This window comes from Acipenser ruthenus, chromosome 22 (genome assembly GCF_902713425.1).
Source record: "Acipenser ruthenus chromosome 22, fAciRut3.2 maternal haplotype, whole genome shotgun sequence".
Classification (NCBI taxonomy): Eukaryota; Metazoa; Chordata; class Actinopteri; order Acipenseriformes; family Acipenseridae; genus Acipenser; species Acipenser ruthenus.
The window spans coordinates 5,758,334-5,770,636 of record NC_081210.1 but is presented as its reverse complement, the minus strand read 5'-3'; the positions used below and the strand labels follow the sequence as shown (position 1 = coordinate 5,770,636).

Genomic DNA, 12,303 nt, shown 5'->3' with positions numbered 1-12,303 from the left:
CTAACCACTACTCCACACTGCTGCCCCAATAATATCCTTGTCATAGCCCCATCAACAATTTTAAACAAAATCGAATTTATGGCTCTAGGGATTTTAATAAGAGTTGATCTGTGTAAACTACTATGCCTGGATTAGGCATTTTTGTTAAGTAGGTTGGTTTTAGAGGAGAGATACCTTACTATTGCATAGATATCTTACTGTCACTATTACATAGACTATTGCATAATCTCTGAAACTGAAAGTCATGCTCAGCCTTATTTTTGACCCTATTGGTTTTGGATATGTTCTGTCCAATTAATTTTTTTTCAAAAGTGTGTTTCGTACTGTAATTTTCTGATAGTTCAGATACCAATGGACTCCTCATATGAGATGTCAGATTTGGATGAAGAATACCTACATTTTTTATGTGATTCATAGTGTGTATTTCAACAGGATGGGAATGATTTTGGAGAAGAGTACAAGGAGATTGACTTTTTCAAGCCACAAATCATGATTGTCAAACTGAAAGTGAAAGAGCCAGCTATAGTTTTTGAACCCAGCATGAGAGAGTGTTGGGGTCTGATTAACCGGTGCTTTATGGAAATCATGAGCAGTGCTGAAGGACTTCCCCGGGTATGTAAAACTGGCTCTTCCTGGAATAATAACGTAGATTGGGATTGTGAATTACTGACAACATCTAGTTTGTCTGTGATCGAAGTATGTCTTACTATGTGATCAGCTTCGTTCTTGTGTATAATAAGACTACCATCTAGAACACCAACGTGCTGTAAAATATTCATTTGTTTTATTTCACGCCTTTGAAATCGTGAGCTACTAGCACTTGTGATCCATTGCTCCGCCTTATGTAGTTTTTCATTAAATGCTTGTCGACTACAATATGAATGAGCATGGGATTCAAAACTAGATGGCTTATGATTTTTGCTTATTACATATTTTCCATAGTTGTTGTGCAGTTTTTTTAAATTGTTATTCCTTTATTAGTTTATAGGTGTGTATGCATAATGTAATTAATGAATGCTAAGTGTTTATGCCATGTCTATTTTTTCTGCCTGATAGGTTGAATGCGACCTGTTCCCAGAGATTCAAGGAGAGAGTCTTTGCCTGCGAGCAGTGAAATTAGATGAGCCTCTGGTTTGTGACATTGTCAACAAAACCTTGGAAATCTTCAAAAAGAATACTGTTGGCCCTCAGATGTAAATTAGTTTGATTAGCTCAAGTTCTGTTATTGTTACTAATACATTAGCCAATGATCTTATTCAAAGTAGGTTATATGTTTTTTTTAATTTTTTTTTAATTTGTATTCTTCCGCAGGTATTTAAATGTGTATAAGAAATACAGTGATCTTTTAAACAGCAAGGCAGAGCAAGATGTTATTTCATTTTTAAAGGAGAATCACTCCCTGCAGGCATTTACAAAGGTACTGTACCAGCATATATTAACCATTGCATTCCTTCTAATACAAAATAACTCACTATGTAGAACACTCTTTTTCCTCACGTGTTTTTTTAAAACTGATTGCTTCATATTTTTATATATGAAGTATATGTGTTCCTTATTCTCACTTTGATTAAATCATATGCCCAAAGAAGCACTTTGAATAGCTGTGGTAATTAATTCCCATGTGGAGTTGAAGTTCATTATTTGCCCAAGGGGTATAGTTCAGCGGCTCCTTAAAATTTAAAAGTGCAAAAAAAATTATAATATATAGATATATGGTAAACTTGCCTTCTGATCACCCTGTATATATAGTTGTGTGTGTGTGTGTGTATGTGTGTGTGTATATATATATATATATATATATATATATATATATATATATATATATATATATATATATATAATATATATATAGTTGTGTAGCATTATAATATTAGAATGTTTAATAAAACCAAATTAAATTAATTTAACAAAGAATTACATTTTAACCTAAACCCTTGTCAACATTCCTATATTAGCAGCAACTGGTTGTTTTCCTCAGAGGCAAGTCTCCGTTATAAACTCCTATCTTCTATTAACCACAGTATTAAGAGTAGTAGATGACGTGATCTGAGCACAGGTTTTAATTGGAGGAGCCCAGAGTTTTTTTGCCTCAGGAGAGACAAAGCCTCCGTTATAAACTCCTATCTGCACAGTGCAGTACTAGCAATGGCAGATGACGCGGTCTGATCCCTGGTTTTACTTGGAGGAGTAACTCGTACACTCCCACCGTCTGCTGAAGCACTGCAACTGAGTGTTCTTGATTATGAGCGAAGTGTTGAATAATGGGAATTGCATCATCTGGTTTCGCATTCAGTTTTCTGAAGGGCATTTTAAAAAGTGACCAGAAAAAAAAAGAAATCCATGACAACGGTAGGAACATCTGAGAGACATCTTGACAGAAAGTTAAATATGAAGCAAGCATGTTGTTGACATGCGTGGATGATGAGAGTTGTAGTTTTCTTCTGCATTTCTTCTGATTGGAAACACCTTTCAGCATTTTCCAGATAAACTACTATTCCCAGAAGACACTGAGCGCCTGTATGCCCATTACATTTTGACACCGATAGTGTCAGTAGAGTTAGATATATTTTTTAAAGTTTCATATTATGATACCACTTCCTTTCGCTGGGAACAAGTCTAGTTGTTGGTCGTGGTGTTTTCTCTGTTAGTGTTTGTTGGAAGTCGTATTGTTTATTATTGTAGCCCTTCCCCAGCAATATTTATTTTCCCCAGCACAGGTATATTTTATTTTCGTCTGTACGGTATATCATTATTTTGTTGGCTGTTTATTTAAGTTTAGCAAATGAAGTGGATAGGATGTGCTTGATTTTTGCCTGCCTTTCCCCTGCTGTAACAGCTTTGTTTAGAAAATATTTTAAGCAAAGTATGTTAGTGGAGTGGTCTTGAAATTTAAATGCTACATCAATGTTGTATACCGTGCATTTTTTAAATAAACTATGATGGGCTACTGTTTTCTTTTCTTTGCTGGCTAGTGGAGGAAATGTGTTTAACAGGCAAATTGAGGTAAAACCTGTTTAAATTGCACATGTAGACTTAGGAACCATGTTACTGGATCCTCAGCTGATGCACTATTGCACCACTAATATGTAATTGTAGATATAACTTGTTGTAACCCTAACTTGTTGCATCCTATTTCATATTGTATTTCAGTAGTATTATTTGCACTTACTGTAAACTACACTGTATTTAAATATTAAGCTTGCATTGTAACCCTGTACTGCCCTGTAACACCTGTAAGTCTCCTTGGATAAAGGCATCTGCCAAATAAACTAATAATAGCAGTCTTAATAAAAAATTGAAACTGAGTGGATTTTTTTTAATAAAGGTTCTAAGCCTTGCAATCTAATTTGATTCCTAACTAGACACTTGCAATATTTTTTAAATTTAGAAATAAAATCCCCTTTTCCAGAGCTCAATACCTTTACTGTTCAAAAATAGATTTCATACTCGAATGATTTATATTTAATAAACAAATGCAATAATTTGGTAGATTATATAGTATGATTTAGAGTTATATGTGTAAGACCAAAGTTAATGAATCAAGAGTCAAATTTCAGGTTCTTATTTTCCTGACAGTCCACAATTTTAAACATTCAGTCATGAACTACACTTGTTTTAGCAGTTATTTGCACGTGATAATCTACAGCCGTTGTGTCCAAATTGCTCAGATCAAGGCTGTTTTGATTTTGTTGCTTGGGCTTTCCACATTTGGACAATTGCTACACATGTCACCTGCAATTAATTTAATGTACCATGGTTAAAAATTAATTCAGCTTCAACTGCCAATACAGATACAATACAATAAAATAAATATTTATATAGAACCTTTCATGTGAAGCAACATTTGCAATCAGAGCTCAGAATCTCAACAATAAGAATTCCTGAAAACACTCCTGAAAGACATGTTTATGTACAAAATAATGCAAGTACGTACAATGTGCTCAAATCAATCTCCCCAACAGAGCCAGTGTCCCCGCTTACTGCTATACCAATTATTTAATACAATAGAAAAACATTACTAACAGGACTGAATTTTTTTTGTATTGCAGAAAATTGAAGGTATCCATAAGTTGCAGAAGGAAATTAGCTCTCTGCACATAACTGTACCCCTGGCTGTGTTCTGCTTGGACGCTGTGAGCTTGAACGTAGACCTGTGTGTTCGAGCAGAGAAGCTCAAGGAGAGACTGATTTTGTTTGAGGTGGATGAAAACAGAGAGCTAAATAAGAGGTATAGGCACTCAAGTTGGAAACGTATATTATTTTTAATAATCATGCACCCTCTGAAACAACACAATATAGGATCTAGGTCCTTGAAATAAATCTTCTCTAACCAGACTTTCATTTCACCATTGCAGGAATCGTCTTAATAACATGGAAGACTTGTGGCCAAATAATACGGAAACAGTGTGATAAACTCCCCAACTGACTTTTGCTCGTTATGTTTAATAGATAAAGAGCTCCTAACATTTTATCTGATTTTGTAGGAAAACACCCGTATATATTGGTTGCAAACAAATAGAATTCAGAAGGTTTCACTAAATGTTGTTTTACTGTAGTGTTTGTCGGCGGTATGATGAGATAGCAGAGAAGATCAGTACCATCCCAAACAGCACAGAGGAGATGGTCGCTCTCACAGAGTACCTCAAAGTGGCCAGTGAAGTCACTGTGCACAAACTGAAGGATGAAATCTACGAAGCAGCCAGCAGACTGGAATTCCTCATGGAATACGCTACCTTGTCTTGTAAGGGATAGATTTGAACTCGTAAAGGTTCCTGCTGTTTAATTTTTTAAATCTTGTTTTGCACATGTGCACAGAGTTTTGTTTTTTTTAAGATTAGAATCAATTATATTATTAATGACTGATTGCATTTCCAAATCTTTGTTTTTGTTTTTGCTATCTTTTATTCAAGACGAGGATGTTAAATTGAACAGCTGCGTCTTCTACTGGCCAGACCAGATCCAGGCTGTGTTTGAGCTGAACAGGAGTCGCCTGGCGGTCCGGAGAGAGCATGCTGAGGAAAGCCTTCTGAAAAAGTAATTACGAATTGCTGGTTTTAGAGACAATTGCTACAATCCTTCTGTTGATTGACCTATTGTACTAAGAGATTGGCCTTGATTCAATGGTCTATAGCAAATTACACTCTCATTCATCTTATTTTTCATGGTTATGCAAGAATGAGTCATTTCCATAATCTTGCCTGTTTGACAGATCTTATAAAATTGTATCTAACTTATTCAGAAAAGCACATTTCTAAAGAAAAGAAAGAGTTTTAAAGAATTAAGGGGGGGGGGGCACAAAGCCATTTACTTTAAAAGTGTAATTAGCACAGTTTTGTCTGAAAGGAGAAAGATACCAGTTGAAGTTGCAAATCTTAAAGAACTCAGAAAACAAAGAGAAGTCAGGAACTGAATTAAATGACTCAGGTATTTTTAAATTCACTGTGTCTAGTTTTGTAACATTAACTCGTCTTTTCTATTTAGAAAGGATTGAGCTACTAGAATGAAATGCTGGAATTTTCATAACTTGCTTGTAATTCATGTATCTGAACTGTGTCCTGACAACAGGATTTCAGAGTTTGACAAGAAACTTGTTGTGTACAACAAGGGAGTGGAGAGTTTCAGGAAGAAGGAGCTGATGAGCACGGAAGAGATGAAGAACAACGTGGACAAGCTGAGTGAGCTAACCAGCAGTCTGGATAATGCTCTGGCAGAGCTGGAGGTGAGGGCTCAAAATTAATTTATCTTTTTGTATTTATTTTACAAGTGAATTGGGATATTTCTCATTGAGACCAAGGTCACATTTATAGTGAGGTCGCATTCTCTCCTTATCGTAGAAAGGTATGAACATGTCTGAACATATTTTATAAATTATTTATACAGGAAAGCTATTTTTTCCCCATTTGTCGCTGTCATGTAAGATACATAGAATAGCTGTATCTAGAACTGCTCTTTTTGCAGTGGTTCTTAAAGAGTAAGTAGCGGGGTTCTGAAAAATATAGCATTATACGTCCCCACGTGTTGCTAAATAACGTACATGTAATTTTTTTTTCATTGTTAACATCCATGGATCGTTATTGCTGTATTACCTGTTTGACAATGTTGGCAATAATCCTTACACTATCGGTGCACTAGAGCAGCCATTTTGAAAAGAGCTTTGAAACAGACTTTAAAGTTTTAAGTTAAAAAGTTGTCAGGATGTTAACAGTGAAAAGAAAAATTACAGGTACGTTATTTTAACAGTTGTAGCAACACAACACATTTCGGAACCCAGCTACTTATTCTTTAACGTGTACTACATTGTACTATTCAATGTTACTTTAGGTAGTCTGAGATTAGTGCTGATCAGGATCCTTGAAAGCAGCTGTGAAGAAACAAAATGTATAACATGAAAATCCTTCTTTAGTAGAGCCAGCAAAAACAGTGTCGTTTTTAAAGAAACAGATTGTCTTTCTGTTTGTCTTGATTTTTGCTTTTTTGTGATTAAAGGATATCAATAAGGAAGAGGCACTGCTGGAGAGAGAACAGAGTCAGTTCCCACTACTTCAGACCACAATGGCAAATAAGCAGCCTTACGACCAGCTTTGGACAACAGCCTATAACTTCCATACCAAGTCTGAGTTCTGGCTGAATGGTCAGTACCCTGACAGCTTTTTCACTCTAAAATATATTTGTTAGCGCTGTTTCTGTTTCCAAACTGTGTTATGCTTATTAAATGAAAAGCCTGTATCTTTACTGTATTTACTCGATTTTGCCTCCCATCTTGTAGGTCCATTCTTGAAGCTCAGTGCTGAAGATATCAATGAAGAGATAGGGAACATGTGGAGGACAGTGTACAAGCTCACTAAAACACTCTCAGACCTGCCAGGGCCAAGGCGGGTAGCGGACAGCATCAAACTCAAGATCGACAAGTTTAAACAGTACCTCCCCATCCTATCAACGATTTGCAACCCTGGAATAAAGCAGAGGCACTGGGAAAAGGTGACTAAATACATTTCCATTTACACTGAATATACTGAATTGTGATAGGTCAGCACCAATGTGATTTAAAGTGTTTTTTCTTGATTAATGTCAGAGGTATTTCTTAGTCCAGAAGATATGTTATTCATATGCAATTTAATTGAAAATCGTTAGGAACTTGTGGTCATTAGTTCCAAGTTATCTTTATGTATAAACTACGCATTGTACACAGAAGATTGCAATACTGTTTTTTAAGGATGCTGCCTTTATCTAAAATCTTGCAATGCAGCGTTAAATTACTTTCACACAGCCAATTAGAGTCATTTAAAACGAGAGCTGTTGGGTTTCAGAAAAAGAGATGCTGAATGATTCATGTGCTGCATCTTTTTCAGATCAGTGAGATTGTAGGGTTTGATTTGAAACCTGAGGCTGACACGTCCTTGTTGAACATGGTGGAATACGGACTTGCCAAGTTCATCGACAAGTAAGAAGTCTACAGTGTATAATGCACACTCAACCAAAAGATTTAAAGCCTTGAATAATAGATTTTGCTGATGGATAATAAAATTGTGCTGATGGATAATAAAATTGTGTATAGACCTGCAGTTAATTTCTTTTTCACTGTTTATTTATTTATTTATTTTTTATTAAAAGCATTTTATCTACTCATTATATATCTGAAATCAGTAAACCTAGATATTGTTTAAACTACTATACAGTATGCATAAAACTGTGGCGTGTTTAATGGATGAATGCTAGTTGTTGATAACAAATACATTCTCTTCTGCTGTGGACACTTCATTAAAAAACGTATATTTATTTGTATACACATTCTTACTGGAATATGTGAAGCATCAGTGGTTTGAGTCATTCAGGAATCAAGTGCTCAAATACCTTTTTTTGTTGCAGGCAAATTATGTAAGTCATTATTGAGCCCACATTACTCTCTTGATTGAGAGAACTGTCACGTACAGTAGAGCGCAGGTCTTTCTTACATAATCAGACTTTAAAATACAATATACATCATTCTCTAGATTAAAAGAAAAGGTGCGTGATGTGTATTTCATGAGTCACTTGAGACCTTGGCAATCGGCTTCTGTGAGTGTCTTAGATAACATACCTCTGAAATTGTGAAATAGCCTAAGGCCTTTGCTTTTGCCTAAGTTTTCAGTTCCTATTTTGCGGTTGCCTTTTTTAACATACCTGTAGTAAACGTATATTTTCTATGTCTATATAAATATTTGAAACCCCCTAGTTTATTCCTATTTATATTCTTAGGCTGGATGAAATCGGTGCTTCTGCAAGCAAAGAATATTCCTTGGAGAAAGCTATGGAGAAGATGAAATCGGAATGGGCTGATGCATGCTTTGGCTTTACCAAATACAGGGACACGGTAAGTTAAAGTATTAACAGCAGCTACCATCCAAATGTATGTGGCTAGCCAATGCTGAGTTACCACCGACTGGGAAACCTGTATTGGAAACTGTTTATGATAAGCAAGCTGTTCGGATGATTGCCCTCCATTACCTCTGCGAGCAGGTTCAATCAGATCTCAGTAGAAATGGTTGATAGTGATATTGTTTTCAGAACCCTGCTACTCTTTAATATGCAATTCTAAAGCCAGAACATGCTTTTTTGTTTTGGTAGGGCACACAAATTCTGTCTGCAGTTGATGATATACAAGTACTGCTCGATGACCATGTTATCAAAGCACAGACGATGCGTGGGTCTCCATACATCAAACCAATTGAAACAGAGTGCAAGGTAGGAGAAAATGTATCATGTAGTACGACTGTTTTATTTAGCTCAAGATCAGATAACTATAAAGCTGAGCAGGAAGGCAGACACAGCCTGCAGCTCAAGTATGTGAAATGCTTATTGTATCACAAAGCTGATAGCTCAATGGTACAGAAAGTGCACAGAGAATCTGATTCATCACCAGCCTAGTTAATACAACAAATTGGACACTGAAATGAGAACTACTGTTTGGAGAATAAATGCAACAGGCTGCAATGCTTATTTACAGGCTTATTTACACTATTTACACTTTTTATTACAATAGTATGTGTTATATCTCCTAAAAGTATACATGTATATATAATAGAATATAAACATGAATATAAGAATGATCTAAAAGCAATAGTATACATTGTAAATTCATACAGTTGCATAGCATTAAGCTTGTAATATAGTGAGCAAGGTTCCCTTGCCTTTTTAGGATTGATGCTTATCTCGAGGAATACTTGTTTTATTTTTGCAGTTTATAGAAAGGAAAAGCATTATTATTATTATTATTATTATTATTATTATTATTATTATTATTATTATTATTATTATTATTATTTTGTAGCAATGGGAGGAGAAGCTGCTTTTGATGCAGGACATTCTGGATGCCATGTTGAAGTGTCAGGCAACCTGGCTCTACCTGGAGCCCATCTTTAGCTCTGAAGACATCATTGCTCAGATGCCAGAGGAGGGCAGGAAGTTTGGCATTGTAGACAGTTACTGGAAGGACATCATAGGAGAATCAGTAAGTGGAGGCCTGCAATAGACAAATGTTGCTGATTAACATTCAGTATTTATCTGAAGACCCACTGAAACCAAATTAACATTCCACTAGACCACTAATTCCCAACCTTTTCAAACCACTGCCTGCTTAGGACCAAATTGCAGAAACTGAAAACTCAAAAACATGTTGTATTGCCATTGCAAATGACTTGTGTAAAGTGGCTTTAGCAGTGGTTTATTAATTATGCCATATAAGACACATGTGTAGCAGATTAATGGTTTAGGTAAGTGGGGGTGGGCAAAATAGCTAAATTTGGAGGATTTTTTCAGGTACAACAGGTTGAGAATCTAAGCCAGTAAAATTTACTTTTAACATATTAAAAGAGGACAATGTCCTATACAGTATAAAAAAACACCATTGAATTACGCACATACACATGTAGAATATGTATAAGGCTCTGCTGCTTCTTCACAGAACATGCAAAGTCATTCACTTTACAGTATGTAACGAACTTCGTCATGCTTGGATACAAAATTTGAGAAGTGAGCAATTGTTTTTGATTGCGTGCTAGGTGAAAGACACCAGAGTGTTGGTGGCTACTGCTCAGCCCAACATGCTTGGAAGGTTGCAAGAATCCAATGCGCTTTTGGAAGATATTCAAAAAGGACTGAACACTTACCTTGAAAAGAAAAGACTCTTCTTCCCCAGGTATGGTACAAATTCTGTTTTAAACCTTACTTTAGAACAAACAGAAATCGATAAACACGTAGCAGAGGGAAGCTCATATTCCTTCTGAAACCGGAGACTTCCTTAAGTCGGAGAGAAAGAGTAAAACTAATGCACACACATACAGATATTCTTCATAATTTTAGACTACTTTAATCTATAGTTTAAATGCTTGCTGAAATCAACTGTTTAGATTATATAATACGTTATTCAGTCTATAGGCTACTGTGAAACTTCAGGGCAGTTACCTTGTTCTAGGTATGCCTCAAATATTTTAAAGGGATATGTTTTTAGGCACTGAAGAATGGGTATTGCATTGAACTATCCATTTAGAACAATATGATGTATACCAGTCAGTCTCTGTAACCCCTGTTGCTTACTGGAATCTCTCAGGTTCTTTTTCTTATCAAATGATGAGCTTCTGGAGATTCTGTCCGAAACCAAGGACCCCCTGAGAGTTCAGCCCCACCTGAAGAAGTGTTTCGAGGGGATTGCAAAGCTGGAGTTCACTGACAACATGGAAATAACGGGCATGATCAGCTCAGAGAAAGAAACGGTTCAGTTTGTGAAGAAAATATACCCAGCTAAAGCAAAGGTACCTTAACAGTGGTACACCAATATTGCATTTTCTTGCACACAAGACAGGCATTGAATTGCAAAATGTCTAGTTTCCAACATTTCTTGTATAGTACATGGAACCAAAATTGAAAGATTTCTGTGTTGTGATCTTTTTTTTGGCCAATTTTCTCAAATTAGTAACACACATCTCTACAGGGAATGGTGGAGAAGTGGCTTCAGCAAGTGGAAGAAACGATGCTTAGTAGCGTGAGACAAGTTATACAGGATGGGACTGAAGGATATGTCCAGGTACATTAGAGTAATATTTATTTTAATGATATGCTTGCTTGAGCAGTGCCTGTACAAAAGGATCGGTCCCCTGGACAAGTGGTATTTTCAAGCTCATAATACTACTATCATCATCATCATCATCATCATCATCATCACCATCACCACCATCACCATCACCATCACCATCATCATCTAATTGTTCACATAACACTTTTATGTTTTAAGCTTCCACGTAAGAAATGGGTGCTGCAGTGGCCAGGACAGGTGGTAATCTGTGTGTCCTCAATTTACTGGACCAAGGAAGTGTCAGAAGCTATTCAACAGAACACATTACTGGTCAGTTATCTTTCCTTTGTTTTTGGTAAGATTGCATTAGAGGGACACTGCTATGTTAACAAATGGGCATTGAACTAAAGATTCAAGGGATTGCCTGTATTTCCAACAAAAACAAATGTATACGATTTGCAAACTAAAATGCATACTAGTAGCATTGACCAAATGTCCACCTTTGCTGTTCACTATGCAGTATGTAACTATGAGGATTACTGCTCTCACTCTGATTAACAATTCACCAGTCAAAGAACACCTCTTTCCAAATCAAAGCTAAACCACTGGATTACTGTTTGTTCATGTTACTGCTCTACCTTTATTGTTTTTATTTCCTTCCAAAGGAATACTTGAAGAAAAGCAACGAGCAGATCAGTGAAATTGTGGAGTTAGTCCGAGGGAAGCTTCCGGGCGGTGCTCGTATGACCCTTGGGGCTCTTACAGTCATTGATGTACATGGTAATTCTCTTCCCTTGCCTTTGATTTGTGCAAAAATAATTCTAAGTATTCTCACTGAGATCAATATGCACCGCAGGGCTGAATCAATTTAATCAGAAAGAATCACAGCTGGTTCAGATTTGGTACAAAGAGGGTTTTTGGAGGGGTATGGAAACCTGGCGGCTCTGCATTTTTGCAATAAGGCTCAAAGATGCCCCACGGAACGCAATTAAGAATACTGATTCACTGTTATCTTTATTATATTTTCATGTTATATTGAAGCGGTATTATAGAGCCCCAGAGTGAGATAACTGCAGTACAACTATATAAAAAGAGCATAATTCACTGCAGAGTATTGTTAATCAGCCACAAGATATAAGTTGCTAAAAATAAAACTTATTGAAAATTAGCTTTTGTCAAGCAGGGACACAGTAAGTGTAAATGCAATTTTAAATCACAGTAATCCTATTGTTTTTGGAGATGACAAGAGTTTGTAG

The 12,303-nt window shown here is 36.1% G+C and overlaps 1 protein-coding gene across 2 annotated transcripts in view; it reads left to right on the top strand.

Annotated features, from left to right (window-relative positions):
- The window catches only part of LOC117431455 (dynein axonemal heavy chain 3), a 46,816-nt gene that overhangs the window by 13,028 nt on the left and 21,485 nt on the right, over positions 1-12,303 (top strand). Inside the window, exons 10-27 of one of the 2 annotated variants that reach the window (XM_058995887.1) lie at positions 433-612; positions 1,057-1,193; positions 1,312-1,417; positions 4,050-4,228; positions 4,557-4,741; positions 4,911-5,034; positions 5,566-5,719; positions 6,487-6,631; positions 6,767-6,978; positions 7,350-7,441; positions 8,236-8,350; positions 8,605-8,721; positions 9,308-9,487; positions 10,038-10,174; positions 10,586-10,787; positions 10,967-11,059; positions 11,267-11,377; positions 11,713-11,827. In XM_058995887.1, the coding sequence (XP_058851870.1) occupies positions 433-612; positions 1,057-1,193; positions 1,312-1,417; positions 4,050-4,228; positions 4,557-4,741; positions 4,911-5,034; positions 5,566-5,719; positions 6,487-6,631; positions 6,767-6,978; positions 7,350-7,441; positions 8,236-8,350; positions 8,605-8,721; positions 9,308-9,487; positions 10,038-10,174; positions 10,586-10,787; positions 10,967-11,059; positions 11,267-11,377; positions 11,713-11,827 (2,584 nt within the window). The remainder of the gene's footprint in view (positions 1-432; positions 613-1,056; positions 1,194-1,311; positions 1,418-4,049; positions 4,229-4,556; positions 4,742-4,910; positions 5,035-5,565; positions 5,720-6,486; positions 6,632-6,766; positions 6,979-7,349; positions 7,442-8,235; positions 8,351-8,604; positions 8,722-9,307; positions 9,488-10,037; positions 10,175-10,585; positions 10,788-10,966; positions 11,060-11,266; positions 11,378-11,712; positions 11,828-12,303) is intronic. The other variant, XM_058995888.1, reaches the window with a different exon arrangement.